The sequence below is a fragment of the Episyrphus balteatus genome, chromosome 3, assembly GCF_945859705.1.
Source record: "Episyrphus balteatus chromosome 3, idEpiBalt1.1, whole genome shotgun sequence".
Lineage (NCBI taxonomy): Eukaryota > Metazoa > Arthropoda > Insecta > Diptera > Syrphidae > Episyrphus > Episyrphus balteatus.
In genome coordinates, this window is record NC_079136.1 from 39,968,667 (window position 1) to 39,991,858 (window position 23,192).

Genomic DNA, 23,192 nt, shown 5'->3' on the forward strand with positions numbered 1-23,192 from the left:
TTGTTTTCTTTAAAATATTGTAACTTTTTTTGTAGGTTTTGTACAAATATTGTTAAGGCATATTTTTAAAGGTGAAATGATAAGCTTTTCAATGATATAAAATTTATTATAAGTTTTCAAATAAAAAAATTTATGAAAATTGATTGCATTGAAAAAAAAAATTGAGGTGTGGTATCCATGTTGTGTGTATGAATATATTCATGTAAAAATAAATAAAATATAAAAAAAATTTTTAGCTGTTTTTGTATATTTTAGTTTTATTTTAATTTAAAAAATTTAATTTTTCACGACATTTATAATAATTTTATTTTGTGACGCGTTTTGACGTATTCTTAGTAGAAACTACTCATGCAATATGCAATAAACCACGCAAAACATATTCTTCCCGGCTAAAACCATACTGAGAGATTTATTATTTATTATATTAAATATTTATTGATAGCAAATTATATTTTTTTCTTATTAGCAAAAAAAAAAAACTATAAAGTTTTGGCATGGTATTATTGTGCTTCAATATTCAACTTATTCAAAAGTTATCTACAAGAAACGTAGCTAATAAGGGTTGAACTACCTACCTTTCAAGTTATTTTTCTGAGAAAATTCAAATTTTGAAAGAAAATTGAAGTCCTTTTTGTATAATATTAACTTGTAGATACAAAATCAAAAAGCATCCTTATGAAATTGAAACCTTATAATACCCCTAGTTTCTACATACAAATATATCTATATGTTTATTGATTTCTCAATTTATATTGAATATATTTAAAATGAGAAAAGGATGTTAAATCCTTTTTCTGTTCAAACAATTTAATAATTCCAGTTTTATTAGATATAGATATGTTATTGAGTTGTCTGAAGATGATTTTAAGTTTATCATATCACGAGCATCCTAAGCAATGGTATAGGTACATGATCCAATTTAAATAAATCAATTTCTTATCAAAATAAATCTCAAATAAATTCACATGAGTTTTTGCAATTTATTGTTACAAAAATAGCTTTCAATTTTACAAAAATGGTATTTTTAAGTTTTTTTTTTATTAAATTTATTTTATGTTAAAAAAGGATTGCGTGCTAAAATTGAGTTTATTCTGGGTCTTTTGTTATGGCATGCTTATGACAATATTAAATCGTTTCATAAGTCAGTTGGGTAGGTATATATTATTCTTGGCAAACATGTTGGAATTTACGACAAGTTATGGAAAAAAAAAGTTCATCAACTACGATCAACAGTGGTGAGACCGAAGTTTGTTTGTTTGTTGTTTAAACCTCATTACACTTAGATGTCATTTTTTTGAGGTGTGACAGATGGACAGAGACTACGACTCTGACGACGACATAAAATAGATTTAAAGCTTTAAGTGCTGGTTGAAAATGAAAACTCTCTACGAACATGAACGTGATTTTGATGAAGGTTAGTTTTATTTTTTTTTTTTTTTAAGCAGTTTTGTGTTTTATTGTTGTTGTAATATAGGCTTGTCATTCTATTGGGAGAAATTTGTTTAACCAAGTTCGTTGAAATGACACAGAAACAAACTATAAACTGGGTGCAAATTTTTGAAATCAAATATACTAATGTGATGGTTTAAATTGGTTCTCGGGAAGAAATTAAAAATAATATAAATGATTCTTAATGTAAGGATTATAAAGATAAATTATCATAGATTGGAATTTCTTTTATGACTGGAAAGGGCTATTACTTTCATCTTCGGTTATAAGCTTCGGTAGCATTACGGATGGATTCAAAACGAAAGAATTGGGAAACGGAGCAGGGTTACCTTTGGAAAAAACAAAAAAAGGTATAAAAATAAAAAGTTTGTAATATTTCATTACAAAGTCGTAGTAGTGAAAATTCATTTTTAAATGTATGCCTTGTGCCATTTGGGACGATAACAACAAAATAGAAGACGGTTTTGTGGTATATACGCTTTTATTATTACCTATTATTATTTTTTTTTTTTTTTTTCAGAGTTTTACTCGGTATGACCTCACAACTACTCAAACGATTCTGCATCCTTCTTCGGTTTTTTTTTTATGTTTCGAAAACAACAAACATTTTTAAAGCCGGTTTTTTGTTTTATTTAATAAGAGCAGCAAATTACAATATTATTACTTAATAACATACAATTTTGGAAAAAAAAGTTCGTTTATTGTTATTTTTTTGTTCAAAATTTTTATTTTGATTGAATAGAAAATAAAATAAAAAACAAGATGGTAGGTGAAACCTTTGATTTTTAATAGTTTTTTTTTTGCATTGACCTCTGATTATTTTCTCATCTCAACCCAACCTGCACGCTCTGGGTTTTTGGCACATTCCTTGCGTGAATCACCCTGTATACCAGAAATAAATATTGAATGAATTAATTTTTGAATTTTTAAAAATATTTTGATTTTTTTTTCATTCGATTTTTTGAAAACTAACTTAATTTTTATATTATTTTTCCTTTTTTTGAAAAAGAAATAAAATAACTAGTACCTTAAATTATTTAAAAAAATTACTACGATTACAAGATTATCTCCAAAGCAAATTCTTTTCCAAAAACTAGTTATATCATTTTAATTTTATTTTAATTTAGTTTTCCTGGCATTGAATAATTTGAGCACTGACGTTACGTTACGTTAGTTTATATTACTTAACATTACGTACACGTTACGTTGCGTTACGTAACGTTAAGACAAATAAAACATGACTTTTATGTATTTTACTCTGTACCATCGATGGATTAAAAAAAAAAACAATGGGGCACGTTTACCTGATTTGTTTGCAATTTTTTTTTTCTACTAATACATGCAAAGATCTTAACTGAAAACGCATTTTAATCATGTTTCACTGTACCTTGATAACATTTCGCTAAATTCTAACATTTCGGGATGTAAATTGGTATTTTGATCTTTAAGAAAAAGTAGGTACGTGATCGCTCGTTAGCTGTTAGTTTCATTTATTTTTAAGTTTCCACCCCTAACAAATGAATAAGTTGACCCTCTTTCCCTCAGTTTGTATGACTCTTTTTTTATCCTTATGACAAAGATTTATTAAAAAAATGAAAGAATAAACTTTTTTTTTTAATACAGTAGTTCATGTCTCTAATCTTTATACAAAAGAATGTTCTTAATTCTTATTTTTAATTGAATAACATATTAGTGCAACAAAATAACTGGTGCATTAAATCGTTGCCATCGTCGTCGGTGATGGAAGCTTGATTAACTTATACTGCTTTGTCTTTATACTCTACTTAGTTTACTATGTCATTCAATTAAAACTTAAATACAATTTATTTTTACTTTTTACACAAACTTTAATTGAACAAAGTTATTATGACAAACAAAAATAAAATGTTTACAATTTTCTCTTTGGTTTGTTGTCCTCCTATATCTACAAATCCTGCGAGTTGAGACATCCTGTCGACTGGATCCGACCAACAAGATGATTTTTTTTTTTAACGATTTCCGCCCCAAAAGTATCACTAACTTGAAATAACTTAAATTAACGGCTATAAAACTTTATATTTTCATTTTTTTTGTAAAGTTACTCATTTCTTGTCAAGATAAAATCTGGAATGTCCACTTTTTTCTTTCCAACCAAAAAAATGTTAAAAAATAAACACAGTCGAATTCATTTCATAAGAACTATTTCATGATTTAAATCCAGGGCTCCGTCTTAGTTGTATGCGTGATCAACATCAAATACAAATTCGAAATGTCAACTCTCGCGATCGTTTCTCAAGAAAATAAAAAAAAAAAAACTGTGTGTATGGCGTATGAGTAATTTAAATTCACTCCATATGATTGCGCGAGATATTGTTTTCTTTTTTTTTTTCTTTTTTTTGTTGGCTCTGACAAGAAAATCACTACAATTAGCTTCTCTCCGAAATGGAAATTAAAAAAAAAAGAGTACAAAATTGGCCAGTTACCGAAAGTCTTGACCATAAGCATTTGTGTACTCAGTGCTCGGTACTCTGTTAATGGCTGGGTAAGTTTGTTCATAACTGAGTTTGCTTTTGTTGGTATTTTTTTTCGTTTTTTTGTTGTTTTCTTTGACTGATAACTGTTCGTTCCTCCTCTTTAACATAACGTGTGTGTTTTGTGAACTTACGCAGGCGCAAAATAATCATTTATTGTCATTTGTGATAAACACGAAGCCGCCGAAGACTGTAATACCTACCTTGACTGTGAAGCTTGAGCTTGAGCCAGCATGCCAGCTATGCGGTAAAGCATCATCTCTCTCTCGCTAGCTCTACACATAAACCAAACCAAAAACAACAACGGAACGGTACGGTATAGTTTAAATTTGTGTTTTTGCAGTTTTATATGGTTCGTTCGGGCCGCATTGCTTAACGGTTTCTTGTGTATTTTTCGCGCGAGAGTAAATATTGACGAAAAATGTAACATAACCCCTCTTCTTTACCCTGAATGTGCTGTCATCTCTTGGTGGTATGGATAAACAATGGTTAAACAATGTGCGCACCACCATACCACACATATGCGAGAGTTAAGAGTATTTGTGAGCAATGAGGGATGGCATCAGCTTCAGCCAGCAACTTGGAGTATTTATGTAGTCTTATCGGTGTAGATTGGAAGAGGGGACAATGCGAGGGGGGCTTTTTGAGACTTTTAAAGGCGTATACGTAATCATCACGATAACTCGTGGTGGTTTTGTTACTCTACTCTGTTGTCTGGATGGCTCTGCAATACCATGCGACACTATAATATACATAACGACAACCAAAAAGCGACTTTTTTAAATGTGGTATAAAAGGGTGCCAGTGTCCGGACAAGTACATCAAACCATTCTCACATCTCACTAGCGATACATCAAAGTCGATTTTTTATTTTTTTTTTCGTTTTTTTTTTTTAAAGAGAAGCCTTATAAAAACTCAAACGTGCGGTTTTGAGATCGTATTGAAAATAACAAAAAAAAATTAATAAAAATGAAAGTGTTTATTGTGTCTTGTTTGTTATTTGCTGCAGCAGTATCAGCTGCCCCAAGTGTTATCGATAACAAAATCGAAAGTGAAGGCACCTTATCGAGGGCAGCCAAATATCTTGGAGCCTGTTTTGAAAGTGATGATATTACGACATGTTTAGCGGTTAAAGGAATTACTGCTATGAATCGTGCTGCAAGGAGTAATAATATTGTTGTGACAAATGGAATAACATTTAAAAGGTGTGAATTTTTGTTTTATTTTTTTGATAAAAAAAAGAAAAGACTTATTAGTGAGGTTGATGTTTGAGAAAACAAAATTTGTGTGTGTCACTTTTTTTGGAAAGTTTGTTTTCATAAAGAGTTCAAGTGATTTTGAAATTAATTATCGATAACAGACATTTATTGCAAATTTTTTTTTAATTTTGCAATTTAAGCACTTGGCTAAAGAAACCTGGTAGTGGCTCAAGTAACCGGATTACTTACTATTTTAATATGGTCAATTCAATGAAATTATTAAAATTTATTAAAATTTCAATTTTATTTGTGATATTTTTAGTGTTATCGACACAATTTTGTAGAATTTTATATTTTTTGTTTCCTTAATTTCTCAATCTACAAGCAATTTACAAGCTAAAATTCGTATTGATTCAATTAACAAGCAATATTTTTTATATGATAGGTATCTGAGAGCTACGGTCGAATTTATGTTATCGAAAATATTTTAAAATTATTGTCTTTCGATTTTTAAATACTAAATTGTTTTTAAGCAAATCGTTATAATTTATGAAAAGTCAAGAATATAGGATTTTTTGACATTTGTTTGATGCTTTAAAAATTAATGTTATCGAAATTATTTATCGATTTTTTTTTAAATCATTAAAGATTAAATTAATTTAATTAAATAGTCTTAATGAATGTGAAATCAAAAGTTTTGTAAGTAAGCTATTCGTTTGCTAGATAAGGAATTTTTTTTGCTATACATAAACTTAATATTTCGATAAAATTTTAAGTTATCGAAAACGATTTCGTCATTTAAAAAATGTTGCATTTTTTTCTAAGAAAAAAATGTATCTATAGAAATAAAAACTCAGGTGAATTTTTTAGAAGGTGAATGAATAAGTTTTCCTTATTGATATTCAATGTCTGTAGTCAAATTTATGTAATCGAAAATATTGTTTCTTTTTTTTAAATATTATGATATTATTTTGTAGTATAAAATACTGGATATGAAGAACTATTTTGTTCGTAAACTTTACATTTTATTTGATTCTGAACATTTTTTATTTTATACTATCGATTAATTTTATCAATTTTTACAAATATAACAATTTTTTAAAATTTTAAAATAAAAAAATAAGAATGCACGTTATAGTATTTTTTAGTAAGATAATTGATTTTTTTGTCTAAGATGTAATTTAGAGTTGTCGATAAAATCTTTTAATTTTAAAAATATTTTCAAATATTTCCCAACAAGTTTGAGACATTGATAACCAAAAAACTAGTTTTCAAAATATCTTTCTTATCTTTCTTAAAATCTCAAAAATAATATTTTTGGAAAAAGCCAAGACAAAAAATGTTATCGATTAAAAAAAATCTAAGTGATTAAATTATTTTAATTCAAGTTCCTATCAAAATGAATGTTATCGAAAACTCTAGATAATTTTAATCAAATTCCATTTCATCCTTCTACCTGCTTTGAGTACAAAGTCTTTGAGTAGGTTATAAGTTTTTATATTTTTAAAGAAATTCAAAAAGGATAATTTTAGATGCAATGAAATAAAAACTTTTTCAATTTTAAGTAACAAATACGAAAGTCAAAATTTCTTCGCCTTAATCAAACATAAACTAATTTTTTTTTCTTTCATTGAGATCGTTTTGTTATGGTAAATATTTTATCAATTTTAATGATTTTCATAATAATAATTTTTACATTACAAGGACACGATTTAGTCACATTATTCGTTATCGATAACATTTCTGAGAATTTTTAATAAATCTAAAAAAATATATAAGATTCCGTTCATCGCAAACCCTTACAAATACATATATACTTATTTTCGTAAAATAAACTTCTTATTTAACAAAAAAAAAACAGGTAACTTGCCCATCACTAGGTCAAAATTGCATTAGTGATGTGCAAAAACAAAAAAAAAAATTTTGTGAATGCACTTTTTTTTGCAGTTGCGTCAGATTACGTTATATGTGACACTTAATCTCTGTCTCCATCAAGAAAATTTTTTTTGTACTGCTTTCTTATTTTACTGTTATGTGAGACTCAATCATGAACTTAATTTTAATTTCTCTCCCTTTCATCATCATTTTTTTATAGAGATCCAGCTAGTCCAGTTGCACGCAATGGCAAGGCATTGTCCGAAAATGACATCATGTCTGAATTGCCATCAGAGTCTGAAGATAGAAATGGACGCCTTATGGACATGGCTATGCAATCGGTTGCTGATTTCTTCGGATCACACAACTTGGAAGTCAAGGTACCCAGTGAGACTACTCAAGAGGTTGCCCGCGCCATTGAAGAAGGTAAGACACAGACACAAACAGAAAAAAAAAAAAATAATGTAAACAAGTTTTATCCCACAAATGCAAAAGAGGTTTTTCCTTATAAAAAAAAAAACTCCATGCAAACGAATGCATTTTTTTTTTGTTTCTAAATAAAATTTTATGGTGCTTTTCTAGGTCGTGGCAAGATGAAGAAACTCATGGGACCATTGATCTTGGCTGTTGGTGCTAAGCTGTTTGCCCTGGTGCCATTGCTGTTAGGTGGCTTGGCTCTACTCGCCACCAAGGCCATTGTTGTCGCCAAGATTGCATTCCTTTTGGCCTTGGCTGTGAGTGCGTCGAAATTGTTCGGAGGAGCTGGTAAATTGGGCGGTTTGGGAGGTCTTGGTGGTGGCGCTGCTGGTTTGGCTAACTCTGCCGGATGGCAACAACCTGCTCAACAAGGCTGGTCATCGGGTGGAGCTTCATATCCCTATGCCCGTAGCTTAGGCGATGATGATAGTAGTGAAGATGCGCAGGAACTTGCATTCCATGCACAAATTCCAGCTCAATAGAGATGACAAACACACACACATACATTCATCAAATGTGAGGAGAACGAGCAGTTAGTTGTGCCTTTTTGTTTTTTAGTTTGTAGTTTAATTTATTTATAAAAAAAAAATAGAAATGTTGTTTATAAAGACAAATTGTACAAATAAATAAAGAAATCATGTGAAATATAATAAATCTGACAGTTATTGTGCCAGTTTCATTTAAAAATAAAAATAAATTTTGTGTTCATAAATTTTATTTAAATGAGGTTTTTCTAGTTAGCTATTATGCATACGATAAATTAATCGATAAAATTAAGCACAAAAATGTTTTGATATCGAATATTTGACTGCAGATAATGTATATTTTTATTGTTAATTTAATTCATAGAAATATACAAAATAAAAATACAAATTCATAAAATTTACTGTCCTACATTCAATCATATCGATTGACTCATTGAATAAAATTTAAATACAAATTTCGGCATTTATTTCTGAGAAATGGTTTTAAAATACATAAATTGGAAAGTTGAATAACCTGATGATGAAAGTGATGGTGATGCTAATGATGATGATGATGATGATGGTTGTGTTTGGTTTGTATACATTTTCAAGGTCAACAATGTTATGATGCAATTTTGTGTTGTTGAAGGAGATGGTTTTTATTGCATTAATACAGAGAGTTTTTTTTTAACATCCATACCACTCATTGAGTCGAAAAGTTGGAAAAGAGGTTATTGGGTTACAACTTGTGAATGAATAAATGGGTTTGAATTAAAAATAGATTGTTTTGTAAAAAAATCAATTAGTGTTTGAATTACGGTGGGTGTTATAATTAAAGACTTTAAAAAAGGAGGAATACCTCCTCCTTTTTGGAAGTCGGTTAAAAGAAAACCTTAGATTCATCATTATTTTATGCATGTGTTTGGTTTTATTTCAATTTTACCTCAAGAACCGCACAAATTTGAACAGTTATGGACTTTGTGTTTTCCCTAATTACTCTTAATACTGTACTCTAATTGTCCTTACCGTATTAAAATGTAGTCTATTAGGTCTAGTTCAAGCTCTTTTGAACTTCCTCATAGTTTTAAGGGATTGATTTGCTCTATTCTATATCCATCCAAGCAAACACAGAAACACAGAATTTTGAAAACAGTAACTTAAACTTTACAACCCATAAAGTATTTTGACCCCAACCAAATATACAAATTAAAAATTATATATTTTTTTTTAAATAAAGTTCGCTTCTCAGCTCTTTTGTTTTAATCAATAGTGCCTTATTAAAAAGCAATTATTTATCTTTTTAAGTTAAAATCATTGGTATATACTAACAAAAAATACAGCTTAATACAAATACACAATAGTGGCTTTAGTCATTTTGCCGTCAAATCAAAAGTATGCAAAAACAAAAAAAATTTTAGAAATTTGATTATAGTTAAATGCTATAATACTTATAAAAAATATACTTCAGGGAATGAAAAAATACAAAAATATCTTTTACACTAGAATTGGTTGACCATTTTTGTTGTTGTAATCAACGGCGTATACAGGGGGGGGGGTCACGGGGTCATGACCCCCCCCCCCCCCCCCCCAAGAACTTAAAACTTAAACAAGAAATTGTTATGTGCTACTAAATTCTTTTGAGTGCGATGATTTTCAAAATGTTGAAGTCTTAGAACAAGAACGAAAATGAAAAGTGAAAAAATTTGTTGGTATTCAACCGAATATTGATAGGCTACAAATTAAGCTGTTTTGTAGAGCTTTGTATGGATTTAAAATCCAAATAATTTTTTTTAATTTTGACTAAACCGAGAATAGATAAGAATATAGGCAACCTCTTCTAAAGGCAAATTAAATATTTAAGCAAGCTTAGGTCACTTAAAATAACCTTCGAAATCAATTTAAGAAAATCTAATAAATATAACTGAATATGTTTTATATTTTAAACCGCTGATAAATACCTGAAAGCTGATTAAATGAGAGCCGAATATTATAAAAGCATTTCTTTAATTAGTTGTTGCCGTTGCCGTTTGAAATTTCGAAAAAATACCTAAACTAGCATAATTTTGTTTAATATTTACTGTTATTCCAAAAATATTTTTTTGCTCTTACTATTTTGACAAAGGTATTTGAATCCTGTATCGTCTTAAAATAAAAAAAAATTCGCGTACAGTTTTAAAACAAAATTTAAAAAAAATTGTATTTTCAAATGCAATTTTTTTTTTGCAAAACCTTGCGATTCGTTTGCCTGAGGTTAGGAAGACAATTAATTCGAAAGTTATCAGTGTTATTAAACTAAAAAGATTTTATTTTAACTTGTAAAATAATTCTGGACTACCGGAAAACAATGCAGAGTTGTTTAAAGGCAAATTATTCAATCGAAGTACTTGTACATTACTCTGTATTTTAAGGACAGGATGGTCTTAATTGGTGAAGATTTAAGGCTAAACAAATAAAAGCAAACGAATCACACAACGTTTTTGTTTGGTTATTCTTAGAACTCTTCGGAACTGTTCGATTCGAAATGCAAAACGAACAAATTTTAATATTTTTTATTTAAATAGCACATTTTCAAGTTTATGCTTTTTGTAAAAAATTTTTTGGCATGACCCCCCCTAAGAAGAAAACCTGTATACGCCCCTGGTTGTATTAAGTTAATTAACAGGCTTCAATGTGAGTATGTTATATGGAATAAATGGAAAACTTTTCACAACTTTGCAAACAAACAAAGTTGATTTGTATAAAAATAAAAAAAATTGTTAGGAAAGAGAGTTTTCACGAAAATAGCAGTGTTTACAAAAATTTAAATAAAATGCACGACTAAGCTGCATGAAGTTTCTCTTAGAATGCAAGTTGCTTAAATTTTTAAGACTTTTTATATTCAAATTTGAAAAATTAAGTTCATACGAACAGTTATGTATATGAAAAAGAATTCATAAAAAAAATTTAATTTTGTTCTTCAAAAAAAAAAAAAAAAAAAGAACGGCATCTGAAATGAAATTGAGATCCAAAACAAGTACTGACTTTAATCTATTTTATTATTTTATTAAAACCGTATGCAAAAAAAAATATTTTTATTTTAATCTTTGAACAACAACAACATCTTGAAGGTGCTACCACCAAGTGTTTTATGGCTAGAGTTACAGTACTGTTTCACGGATGCCAATCCGATCATCAGACTCCTTTTTATTCTATTTTGTGTGTGGTGCTTGGTCTAGTAATTTTTTCATTTGATTTGAAAAACTTCTTCCGTCACACTTGAGTATTGAACCTAGACCAAGCGAGTTCAGAAGCCAGTACACTACGCACTGCGCTACCTCACCCACGTGATTAGCCTCACCCAATTGCAGGTTTTCTTAGTTTATCAACATGCAAATGAATAGACTTAGCATTTTTACTAGCTCCTTCAAGTATGATTGTTGTTGTTCGGCTCTTTCATGTTTTTCTCCATAGTCTTAAGCATAGCAACAATTCGTTTGCTAGACCAAGCACCACACACAAAATGGAATAAAAAGGAGTCTGATGATCGGATTGGCATCCGTGAAACAGTACTGTAACTCTAGCCATAAAACACTTGGTGGTAGCACCTTCAAGATGTTGTTGTTGTTCAAAGATTATAATGGAATTGACGGAACAAAAAGCAGTCACTGCAAAGTATGGAAACATACGAAAAAACTGTAAAAAATATTTTTTTTTGCAGAACTATATTAAAAAAAAATTTATATACGTATCATCGCCGTAAAGCAAAATTGTTCAAAGTCACAAAAACCAAATTTTACAGTTGGCGATTGTAAAGTTTCAAATTATTTTAAAGCGACATTTTTCTGCTCGTTCGTCATTAAAATTATGTTTGGTATAAAGCTTGTTCTTTTCTCTTGAATAAACCACACAAATTTACATCATTAGTAGGTGCATACTATTTTTAAATATTTTTTTATAACTAAAAACCCAAAATTGGACATAGAAAAATTCCTATACAAGTATGTTTTTTTCTTAAATAAAAAGTGGACTTATAAAAATTACTCGGGCTCATTTTCAAAAGGCTACTTCCCTGTTTCAATTGTTCGATATCAGATTAAATTATATTATCTGCGGAATGAAATTTTTTTGACAAAACCGGTTTTCAAATTCGGAAAGAGCACCCTCAAATTTGTAAAACTGCATCATTAACTCATTTTCGGTAAAAAGTGGATTTAGAACAATTTTGCTTTACGCCGACGATATGTATGTTATTTTGAACTAATTACAAATCAACAAGTTTATATTTAAACTTTAAAATGCTTTTGTATAAACAAATTCATCGTTGTTCAATCAGTCGTTTGGATGAAAATCAGATCTTAAGTATATGTACATAAAAAAGGCTGTTCCTAAGAAAAAAATGGTTTTGGTTTTCTCTTAATTTCTGGAATTTTTAAAAACAAAATAGTAGCCAATTGCGTAAGATATTGAAAAAAAAATTAATTGAAATTTTTTTTGCAATATTTTTTTTCAAACTTTTGGGTTTGAAAACAAATTTTTCAAAAACAATTCCTTTAAATAAATAGCTCCATCTATTTAAAAAATAATTTCAAATGGAAAAGGATATTGGCTTTACAGAAAGTCACAGCACGTCAATGTATTTTTCTCTGCTGATTTCTAATAATTTTTTGTGCCAAAGATAAGTCAAATTTTTAGAAAATTGCCCCTTCCGGTTAAATGGAAGGTCTATTTAAGTTAAGTTGAGTCAGGAAGAAAGTCAATAAATGCAATACCTGTACTTTATGTTGAAAAAAGATAAATTAGAGCATTTGAGCAAGTCCTATTGATATAAACAAAAGAGCTGAGCAGCGAACTTTTTTTTTTTTTAATTCTTTTCTTATAAAGAAAAATTTTGACCCGTTAATAGAACTTAAACATTTAAGTTTAACATATACGATTGTGTTTGTATTGACTGATTATAATTGTACATATGGAAGTTCTGATATGAATAAAAATCATGAAATAAAACTTACGCTCTGGAAGACAATTTCTAATGATAAAGTTGAAAGCCAGAATAAATCAGGATAATTTAAAGCTCCAACCAACAGACCCACGCTTTATGAGGCAAAACTCTAGTGAAAATGTCTGGTTTCGGTATCCCTGCCAAACTGATACACCTAATCCGAATGCCAATTCTTCTAGTTGATCTAAAGAAGATTCTCTTTAATCAAGTAAACTTCTAAAGTAAATCTGAAAATTTAAAATTTTTTAATGGTTAACTAAACAAAAGTAAACCCTTAATAATTATATCATATTTATAGAACCATATTAATTGGGTGTTCATAGTATTCATAATTCATATATTTGATTTCCAAAATAATTCAGATTTATGAATTGCAATATATGTTTTTCCAGTGAAAGTTTTCAAATTCTCTGTGTAGTCATCAATATATTCTGATAGGTTTATTATTCTAATAGGATTTATTAGGAAAAACCCTGGTATATTCTCCAAAATAATGTCATAACCAAAAATTTAAAATTTACAAGTACAATACAAATTTAATAATCAAAACTCACTAAACTATTCGAATACGAATATTTAATCTAATAAATTGCTAATTGAAAATGACAACTTACTGTCCCAAAAATATCCCCAGAATTTTACCATAAACAATTCATTTCGAAAATCATATACATATATCACACTAATAAACCTCAATAAATCTCGATTTCACAGATTAAATTCTCAGAAAACTTTCGCAAATTCGTAAATCTATATATCTTTTCCTCATAAATAATATACACAAAATTGTTTATTCATGGTGCCTTGATAAATAGAAAACAGTGAAAATATTGATTGAGAACAAATTCGATGAATTCCAATCTATTCCACCATCATTATAAATCCAATTTACCCAACCCAAATACTTTAGTGGATTAAACTGTATGTTGCTATATGTGCTACCGCAATGACAGTGAGATTTGGTGAAACACACAAATTATAATTTCGTCACAAATATTATCGTCGTCGACGAACTCTCAACAAATTCCATAATTGTCTACTTATGACACCCAAACAAGGGTATCTGCCTGCACACATTACCCGTTTGTATTTATAATTTGTATTTATGATTGATACCCGCTAGGTGTATCTACTTGCGGCCGCCCTGGATAGGAAAAGGCTTTCTTTCCAACACCAATTTCGGGTTTGGCTTGGGCTTGATGGGGGAGTGGGAATTCGTCAACCACTATATCGATTTGCCTAACAGGGTCGTGGATTGAATTCCAATATGGATAACTTGAAAATGAAAATCAAACGGTTTTTGAGAGAGACGCGGAAGACCTTCCATATTTGGTATGGGGACCATATGGACGCACGAGTGTGGCACCAGCAACAGCACACATTGAAGGTGCCGATGGGTGGTGGTTGCTGGTTCCGCCCTAGGGCTGTCGCCGCACCACCATAACGTGCATCTTATTATAGACATAACCACACACATGTCTGGCGGGAGGTTTGAAGGGGGATCGTTACGTTTGGCCCATCGATGGGTGATGATGATGATGGAAAGAATGGTGTCACGTAGTGTAACATATTTTTATAGCAGACTCATAGAATGAATACTAATTAAAAGCAACAAAAAAAAAAGATTGGATTACGGATGGACGATAAAGACACCACGAATATATACAAATACTTACCAATTTTCTTGCCCCCACTTTAAAGTTGCTACTGTTCACTTTACCTCTTTGGTGACATTCCTATACGTCTTTTTGCACCTCACCACCTCTTTATCACCCACCAGCCATTTGTGTATTTTGGCAGGTTGATTTCGAATCAATTGACTCTATACTATACCATTTGATACAGAGACTCATGATTGTAAGTTTTTCGTCTAAATAAATAGCTTGACCGATAGCCAATCAATCACAAAGCAAATTGTCCACTCGTTCCGGTTAAGACGTGTGCTTTTTTTTACCAGTGATTAGAACTTTATTGTTTTTTAATTAATTTAAACAAACAAAAAAAAATCCCTTTTTCTCAAAATGTATTCAAAATTATCAATTGTGCTTCTTGCTGCTGTTGTGTGTGCTACCGCTGTTGTTGCTCTACCACATCAGGATAATAGTGATAAGGATATTATTAATGCCTTAAATAAAATTGATAATGAACCATCATTGCCATTGTTCGGAGGATTACGTATCGAACGGGTAGAAAATGGTCGTTCATTTGGTGAATCAAATGCTGGTGAAACATTTGAAGATCGTGCCGAACGTTATTTGGAATCTCACGAATTGAATTTGGCATTCCCTGGTGAAGATGATGAGAGCGAAGATGAATTCGCTGGACGTTCAGCTGATGGTAAGGGTGAGGGAATTTAATTATTTTCTTCAAAATTTTTGTTACTTGTTTGTGATAGTGAAAGGATTATAAAAAGTGTCAAAAGAAAAAAACTACAAAATTCTTTTAAAAAAATGCATTTTCGTGAAGTGAAAAAAAAATCAATTATTCCGAGCTTATCCTCCTGATTCTATTAGGTAAAATTAATTACATAGTGAACAAATTTGGTGTTATTTTAAAAAAAGATCCTTAGGACATTGTTTTTTGAATTTGATCCTTATTGATTCTTCAAATGTAATTAAAAAAAAAAAAAAAAATATTGAATCAATTCTAATTTTAATTTCAATTAATTTCTCAAACTCCTGTTTTTGTACATTAAATAAATAGTCACATAATTCTAAAAGCCTAAGTCTTACAAAATCCTTTCCAATTATTTTGACATAATCGTCTTGCAACTAGAAAATTGGATTTAAATATTCATATTTTTTGATAAGTCAGACTCAGGACATGTTTACATATTATTTTGACTAAATTTTTTTTAAAACCCGATATCAGGTCAGAATTCAAAAAAGTCAATAACCATTGACTTACACTCTAATTTCTAAACCATATTGGCACAACTTTCTCTTTCTTGAAATAAGGATCAGAAAATGCTTAATTTGATAACGAATTTTGAAAATTTTGTATCAGGTCAAAAACTCAAAAAATACATAGCTCATGAATCGTTCTTTGGGCTAAGTTTCTCTACTATTTAAATTAACTAAACAGTTTTGCTTAGTTCATGTGAAGTTTAAAAATCAAAAACTGTTCAGAAAACTTTGACTTACTTCTATGGAACAAATTTTTCAACTTCAAATTTAATTATAAGAACTTTCACTAACATTTTCTCAACTATTTTGGTACCTACAACTTTTTTGAAAACTTCGATTAAGAACACGCCACATGATTATTTAGATTAAAACTTCCAATAACCAGGCCAAGAAATTCAGAAAACCTTAGCTAGTACTTTAATTTATCATAATCTAATTTTGACCAAAACGATTTGAAAATTCGACATCAGGTCAAAAAATCAAATAATTTGGATATCTTTGCTTAACATTTTAGTACTTTTATCGAACATTCTTTTTAGCAAATAAGCTTGAGAACACAGGTCATGCCTTATTTGTCTAAACTATGTTTTCTGTATTCATAATTGGATCAAAAAATTAAAACAATTCAGAAAACTTTTATTCAATTCATTTATCAGCTTAAAAAAAATTAAATGTCGCTACATGCTTCATTTGAATAAACTTTGTAGATTTTTCAAATTAAATAAATGAAAAACGTTTGGCAAAAACTTCAATTTTTGATTGGACTAAAAATTCCTCTCTTCTTCTAAAAGTTAAAAAAAAAAAAACAAAACTTACTTCTTACTTCAGTGTTTAAACGAGAAACTTCAAGTAAGTTAACCACAGTATTCTGATATCAAATTTCAAAATTTTAAAAATTTATTTAAAAAAATTAAACTTAGCTAAATTTTTCAATTTTTCTCAGAATTTCAGTTTAGCAAACAATCTATGTAATAGCTTCAGTATCTTTATTGATCTTCAAGCAAAGTCTTACTATAATTTTATTTCTTCAAATAATATGGTTACTGCAGACGCTTAGGTGCAGTATCACAAGTCAACACCAAAGTTTGGGCGAGTTACAAAGTCACAAGTGCCTCATGCGATTTTTAATACCAGCCAATAAGGTGCTATTTATTCGACAGTGAAACTGTTACACCTTAAAAATAATTTTCATTCTATACAGCTTTACAGAAACTACAAAAGCATCTATAAAGCTTTATAGAAGCAATATTGTTAGTTGCTCACTCTTTCATAAATTCTTCAGTTAAAACTGATAAATTGACAAAAAGTCAAAAGAGAAATAAAAGAACAGTAACGAAGTTCCAATATTCTCAAGGACTCATCAAGGAGTACCAAAAAATTACAACAACAACAAACCAATAATAAAAATCACAAAAAACTCTTCAAAACTAACACAACCCATTTGCACAGGTTGCACGTCTTTGAGCATCTGCAAGATATCACGTTCTCGTGATGATGCTTTAAATAAGAAAAACCATAATTCCAAATAAAACCCGTATGGAACTTTCTTTTTACTTTTTCACAAGAAATACAACAAAAAAAAAATAACAACTATAATTTTCTCTGCGATAAATGACATAAAATAAAAAAAAAAGAAGGTGATCTTGGGTAAAAGTCCATCTCTCTGTCATTATAAAAAAAAACTTGTTCATCATAAAAAAGTCTGACTTTCAACGATGTATATGATGATGGAAGATTTAGAAAGCTTCACTTTGGAGATCTACCTTTTGCAGTTGATACTGATAGAAGTGGTGGAAATGGTAGTAAAAAATGGTAACAAATAGAATGAAAGAGAGATAAAATATTATAGAAAAAAAAGTAATCAATAAGAAAAAAAAAAATTGTAATAATAATAAACAAATAACTGCGTTTTTCGTTCTTCATTCTTTCAAACCTTTCTCAAAACATAGAAGAGGTACCTATTCGCATTGTTCTTTCCGCTTCCCCATTTTTATATTAACTGCGCTCGATATGATTAAATTTATTCCATATCCACATTTTGCTTTATATACATTCAGACGACAGCATTATAGGAGCATTATTTGCATGCATGCGGTATATAGTAGGTATGCCATTCCGGAAATTCATTTAACACATTCTTTTACTTCTTCTTGTTCTTCATTTAGATCTTCACTCATTCTCTATATATTCAATGAGCTCTTCTTTCAATTCCATTTAAAGGAAGCAGCAAAGAAAAACGGTTATCTTCACTTCCGTGTTTTTTTTTTTGTACCTTTTACAATTCTTGAATACTTTTAAGATTCTTACAAGTTTTACCTAATGCAATAAAACCAAATTTTGTATGACAACTTAAATAAGTGTGACTGCTGCCCCACCCTGTAATTCAGTCAAATTGGGGCAGTGGGAGAAATGAAATGAAAGAAACAACTCTTCGTGCCTTCGTGTAGGTTAGGTACCCTACCTACATTTTTCTTCATTTTTTCTAGACCGTACAAATGCACTGAAGGTAGTATACAATGTCTTTGTTGTTCGGTGAAGAACAAAAAAAGAAGATATAGTTTCATTTACAATAATGAGAGTGTTGGATGGTTGCATGCAGCACACAAGAAAAACTCTACAAGATACAAGTTCGTAGACCTTAAAAACCAGTCAATGGCAAAAAATTAAACAACAAAATAAAAAATGAAGAGAGAAAGCAATTTTGTTTGGCGGTCACGTTCAAAATACGCGCAAAGAGAGCATTCCACAGAGTTTCCCTTCTGCACACTTTAAAAACCTCCTCCTCTTTGCCATTATAGCTCTAGTTAAGATTTATGGACTTTAGTGTTGTAAAGTATAGAAAACTTATTAAAATTGTGTAGACTCTTTAGAAAACTGGATGGATGGTGTAGTGCTGATGATGCAGTTGGCTTAAATTTCCAAAACAACTTTCCAATTTAATTTGCAAAGTGAAATTTTTTTTTTTTTAATTTTACTTTTGCTGTTTGGTTAGTTGTGTATTGCTGTAAAAGTACTATACAACTTGGTAGTTGTAGTTTGACCATTTTATACAAGTTGAGTATAGTCCCACCCATTTTAAGAGAAATTCTTCATAAAATGTATAGAGGGTATTGTGTGGGTTCGAAATATAAATAAAGTATAGGAACTTTCTAATTTTCAAGGTCTTTTTGGTAGGAGTTGAGTTTATATGAATATGAAGTAAATCTATGTAAGTGATATTCAGACAAATAGAATTTATGTATAAAAATGATTGGATCGTTATGGATTTTTAGCAGACTTTTAATGGCAAATGACTGAGAAAGTTGTTTCCAACAGAGAAACAAATCAGAATTTCTGGTCAAGTAAGATTAAAAAAAAATTTATTAATAGAAAATTTGTCAACTAAAAATATCCTAATTAGTAATTCTTATCAAAAATAATATCGATTAAATTCCAAAAGTTATTAATAGAAGCTTTGTTTTGAAAAACTTCTAAGTCAAGCTAAGATGTTTTAAATATATTTGGTCGCAACATTAAAAAAAAAAAATCAAGAAACCTTATATGTATTAGATAAAATTCTTGAAAAAAAAAATAGGTCTATTGTAATTTGTACAAAATTACTTTCGGTAAAAAAAATTACTTTCGGTAAAAAAATTACTTTTGGTAACAAAATTACTTTCGGTAAAAAAAATTACTTTCAGTAAAAAAAAAAATACTTTTGTTCAAACATTGCAGTAAAGAACTTTTTGAAACTTTTAAATCTTACCTTTGCTTTGCTTTGAAAAACTTCTAAGTCAAGCTAAGATATTTTAAATATATTTAGTAGCAACATTAAAAAAAAAATGCAAGAAACCTTATATGTATGTATTAGATAAAATTCTTGAAAAAAGAATAGGTCAATTGTAATTTTTACAAAATTACTTTAGGTAAAAAAAATTACTTTCGGTAAAAAAAATTACTTTCGGTAAAAAAATTACTTTTGGTAAAAAAATTACTTTCGGTAAAAATATTACTTTCAGTAAAAAAAAAAAATACTTTTGTTCAAATATTTTAGTAAAGAACTTTTTGAAACTTTTTAATCTCACCTTAAACCTTTAATTCACATGCATAGCATAGATCGTACAAAAAACTTTATGCCTTAAAAACTTAAGTATTGGTCGAAGTTATTATTTAATAAATTCAATCATTTTGTAGTTTACAACATTGCTTTAACACATCTCTTGGTTCCTGAGATTTACTTATTTATGTGGAAAACAGAGACTTAAGCACAGCCGCTTATCAGTCACTGATGGAAGCGGCTAAAAGTTAAAGATTTCACCATCTGGTTGCAGCTTTATGCCTGCCAAAAAAAGTTAAATGTGTTTTACTTACTTAATTTTTAACTTCTTTAGCATTTGATGGTACTAAAAGTATTAATAGTTGCTGGAAGCCATTGCCTGCCATCAAAAATTTTGAACCAAATGTTTTGTCGTACTCTAAATCAAGGGTTTGCTAAGATATTAAGTTAAAAATTACTCTTTTAGCAACATGTTTCGTTCGTAGCAAAATATTTAGATACGGTTGATTCTGGCATTTTGTTTCCAGCAATAGCTTGATAGCCTTTTGGATACATTGATTCCTTTTCGGAAACAATTAACGAAAAAAATATTTCAGGTTTCAAAATGTTCTGCAATATCATAGTTGTAATGTGTCTTGGAAGAAGCTTTAACTATTCTTTTTGGCAACAAATCAATTTGCTATGCAATTACATTTTTCGGGTTACTTCTCTTGGCAACATAATGTTTCGATTCCCATATTAGAATGTCTATTACTTACTAAAAAAAATTACAAAATATTCGTGCTATGGTATCAAACAAGTTTTAAGAATTTTCAGCAACATATCCTTGCAAGATTCACAAATCGTTTATGGAAACATGATGTTATTATGGGCCAACCAATTCGCAGTATTTACTTTCAATGCATACAGCAATAAGTTAGTTCCAAACTTGTTTGCAACAAAATAAAAATCTGAAAAATTAAAAAAAAAAAATGTCCGCTCATCCCTTGAGATTTTGTTTCCAGATTTTGTTCTTTCTGCAACAAAATGCTTAACTTTCTTGAAACACCAGGACCCAATGTTTTAGGTTACCCATGCTTTCAAGATTTGTGTCCAGCAACTTATATATCTTGACAAATGTCAGATACAAAAAAAAAAAAAAAACTTTTAAAACAAAGTTTTCTTATTGGCAACAATAAATGTTGCTAAGCAATTAGAAACCTGTGTACACAATCAGTTGTATCCCATTTTTGTTCTGGTTGGCTGGTTTAATTTTTGATTGATATTTCCAATCATTTCCAATTTGGTTTTAAAATGTTAACCTTTTTTAACTTTATATTCACTAAAAAATCTTGAATCATGAAAAACTGCAAAAGAAAAATTCCAATCAACCTTTGTCTTCTTTAAGGAATTCGAAATAAGTGTGAAGTAACAAAAAGTTGCTAGAAATAGAAAATTACCTATTGCTTCAAACATTAAGTTTTGTCAAGCTATTGGCAAAGGCTAAAAAATCTGCTTGAAATATCTCTTTTGTTAATATTTTGCTTTTGCTTTATTTTGTGGCATCAATGAGGTCTTAAACATTAATTCTCGACTTATTTTATTTTTTTTTTATATTCAAATTTGAATTGTAATATTTTCAAGTGGTAGCAACTACATTTATCAAAGTATTTATTTACAAAATTGGAGGCAGAACGTTTTACAAAAAAGTTACAAGGGTTTCAACAAACAAACAAAAAATCGCCTCCTGAATAATTTCATTTTTTTGTCGATTGAACAATTAATAATTCAGCAGCAGCTCAAAATATTATTTGAAATCAAACACATTGATATTTTTTATACCTCACTAAAATGTTTCGTTTTATCATTATTTAACCTTTATTTTATCAAACAAAGTAGACAAAAGTACAAAGTAAAGCTGTTAAAGAGCTTCAAAGGAATATTATAGAAGCAATTCTACAGAGTTGGTATTTAAAACTAAAAAAAAAAAAAACAATAAAATATTTGTGTTGCCTTCATCAATAGGTGCAACTTTTCCAAACTAATTAGTGTATTTTTATAATCCTGGAATATTTATCTCATATCACAATCAAAGATTGTTCTCGAAAAAGTCCCTATTATTTTTCAATGCCTTTATTTCTGTACGTTTTGTGGGTTGATAATAATATTTTCAAATTTCAATGCATTTTCACTAATAAGCATTGAAAATGTGCAATTCCACTTAAACAAACTTGTGTAGGTATTTTTGATAACAATTCAAATGGTAAAAGTATTGGTACATAAACGTAGGAGAAAAACTTAGTTTTATCCGTATCGTTGACTCTATAATTTGTATGACAAGAATGTTTTTCAATGAAAATTATTAATTGCATACTTCTAGGAAAAACATGTAAACAATTATTCTGAAAACAATGCCTACACTTTGCCATATAATAATTATTTTTGTAGTTTTCTCATGGTTTCATGATTTTAACACTTTTTAATCCCTTTTTCCAAAAATAAACTCTCATGGGATGAGAGTTGTCTTTCAAATGAGCCTAAAAATAGATACCTAATTTTTCCTTTTTTAATTTCTTATTTTATAGAGCCACGCACCAGGAGAGTCAGGAAAGTTTTGTTGCCCCTTCTTTTGGCTTTGAAGCTGAAAAAAGCTGTTGTCTTCAAGGTTCTATTCATGATTGTTAAATTCATCTCCCTCAAGGCTTTGGCTATCAGTTTCTTAGCTCTCATCTTTGCCGGTAAGTTTTTTTAAAGAATATTTTTAATCGTTCATTTAATAAACCTTTATTGTGTTATTTTTGTATAGGTGCCACCTTCTTCAAGGATCTTTTGGCCAAGAAGAAGGATCATGTTACCACCGCATACATCACCGGAAGCCCATTGAACGCTGAGATTGTACACTCTGACTGGAGTCGCAATGGACAAGCTACTGCTCAAGACCTTGCTTACAACCACTATGGACTAACTCAACCCTACTAAATTAATTTTAAACCAAACAACAACAACAAATACCAAATGAAAAACCCTTTTCCTTTGTAAATTAATTTATAAAACCCTTCCTGTAGGATGTATCTAGTTAGACCAAATTTAAAGAAAAAAAAATGGCACAAAAAATGGCAAAATGAAACAAGGATAACGATTCGCGAATATAAAACGACAGAGATGATAGGAGAAAGAGAAAAAGAGTCAAAAGCTCTATAAGACGGATTTTGTAAATAATTCCGAAAAAAAAAGAAAACAAAAAAATTTAATTTATTTTATTTCATAGTTAAAATATTACCAAAAAACGAAAATATTATTTATTTTATCAATGAAAATT

At 29.3% G+C, this 23,192-nt stretch overlaps 2 protein-coding genes across 2 annotated transcripts; both read left to right on the forward strand.

Annotated features, from left to right (window-relative positions):
- The first annotated feature begins 4,910 nt into the window (after window positions 1-4,910).
- On the forward strand, window positions 4,911-8,260 carry LOC129916462 (uncharacterized). The gene is made up of 3 exons (XM_055996438.1): window positions 4,911-5,164; window positions 7,254-7,459; window positions 7,616-8,260. The coding sequence occupies exons 1-3, from the start codon at window positions 4,929-4,931 to the stop codon at window positions 7,990-7,992; spliced, it is 819 nt and encodes a 272-aa protein (XP_055852413.1). The 5' UTR covers window positions 4,911-4,928; the 3' UTR covers window positions 7,993-8,260.
- Window positions 8,261-14,973: 6,713 nt separating this feature from the next.
- On the forward strand, window positions 14,974-23,192 carry LOC129916510 (uncharacterized). The gene is made up of 3 exons (XM_055996509.1): window positions 14,974-15,289; window positions 22,459-22,611; window positions 22,680-23,192. The coding sequence occupies exons 1-3, from the start codon at window positions 14,974-14,976 to the stop codon at window positions 22,850-22,852; spliced, it is 642 nt and encodes a 213-aa protein (XP_055852484.1). The 3' UTR covers window positions 22,853-23,192.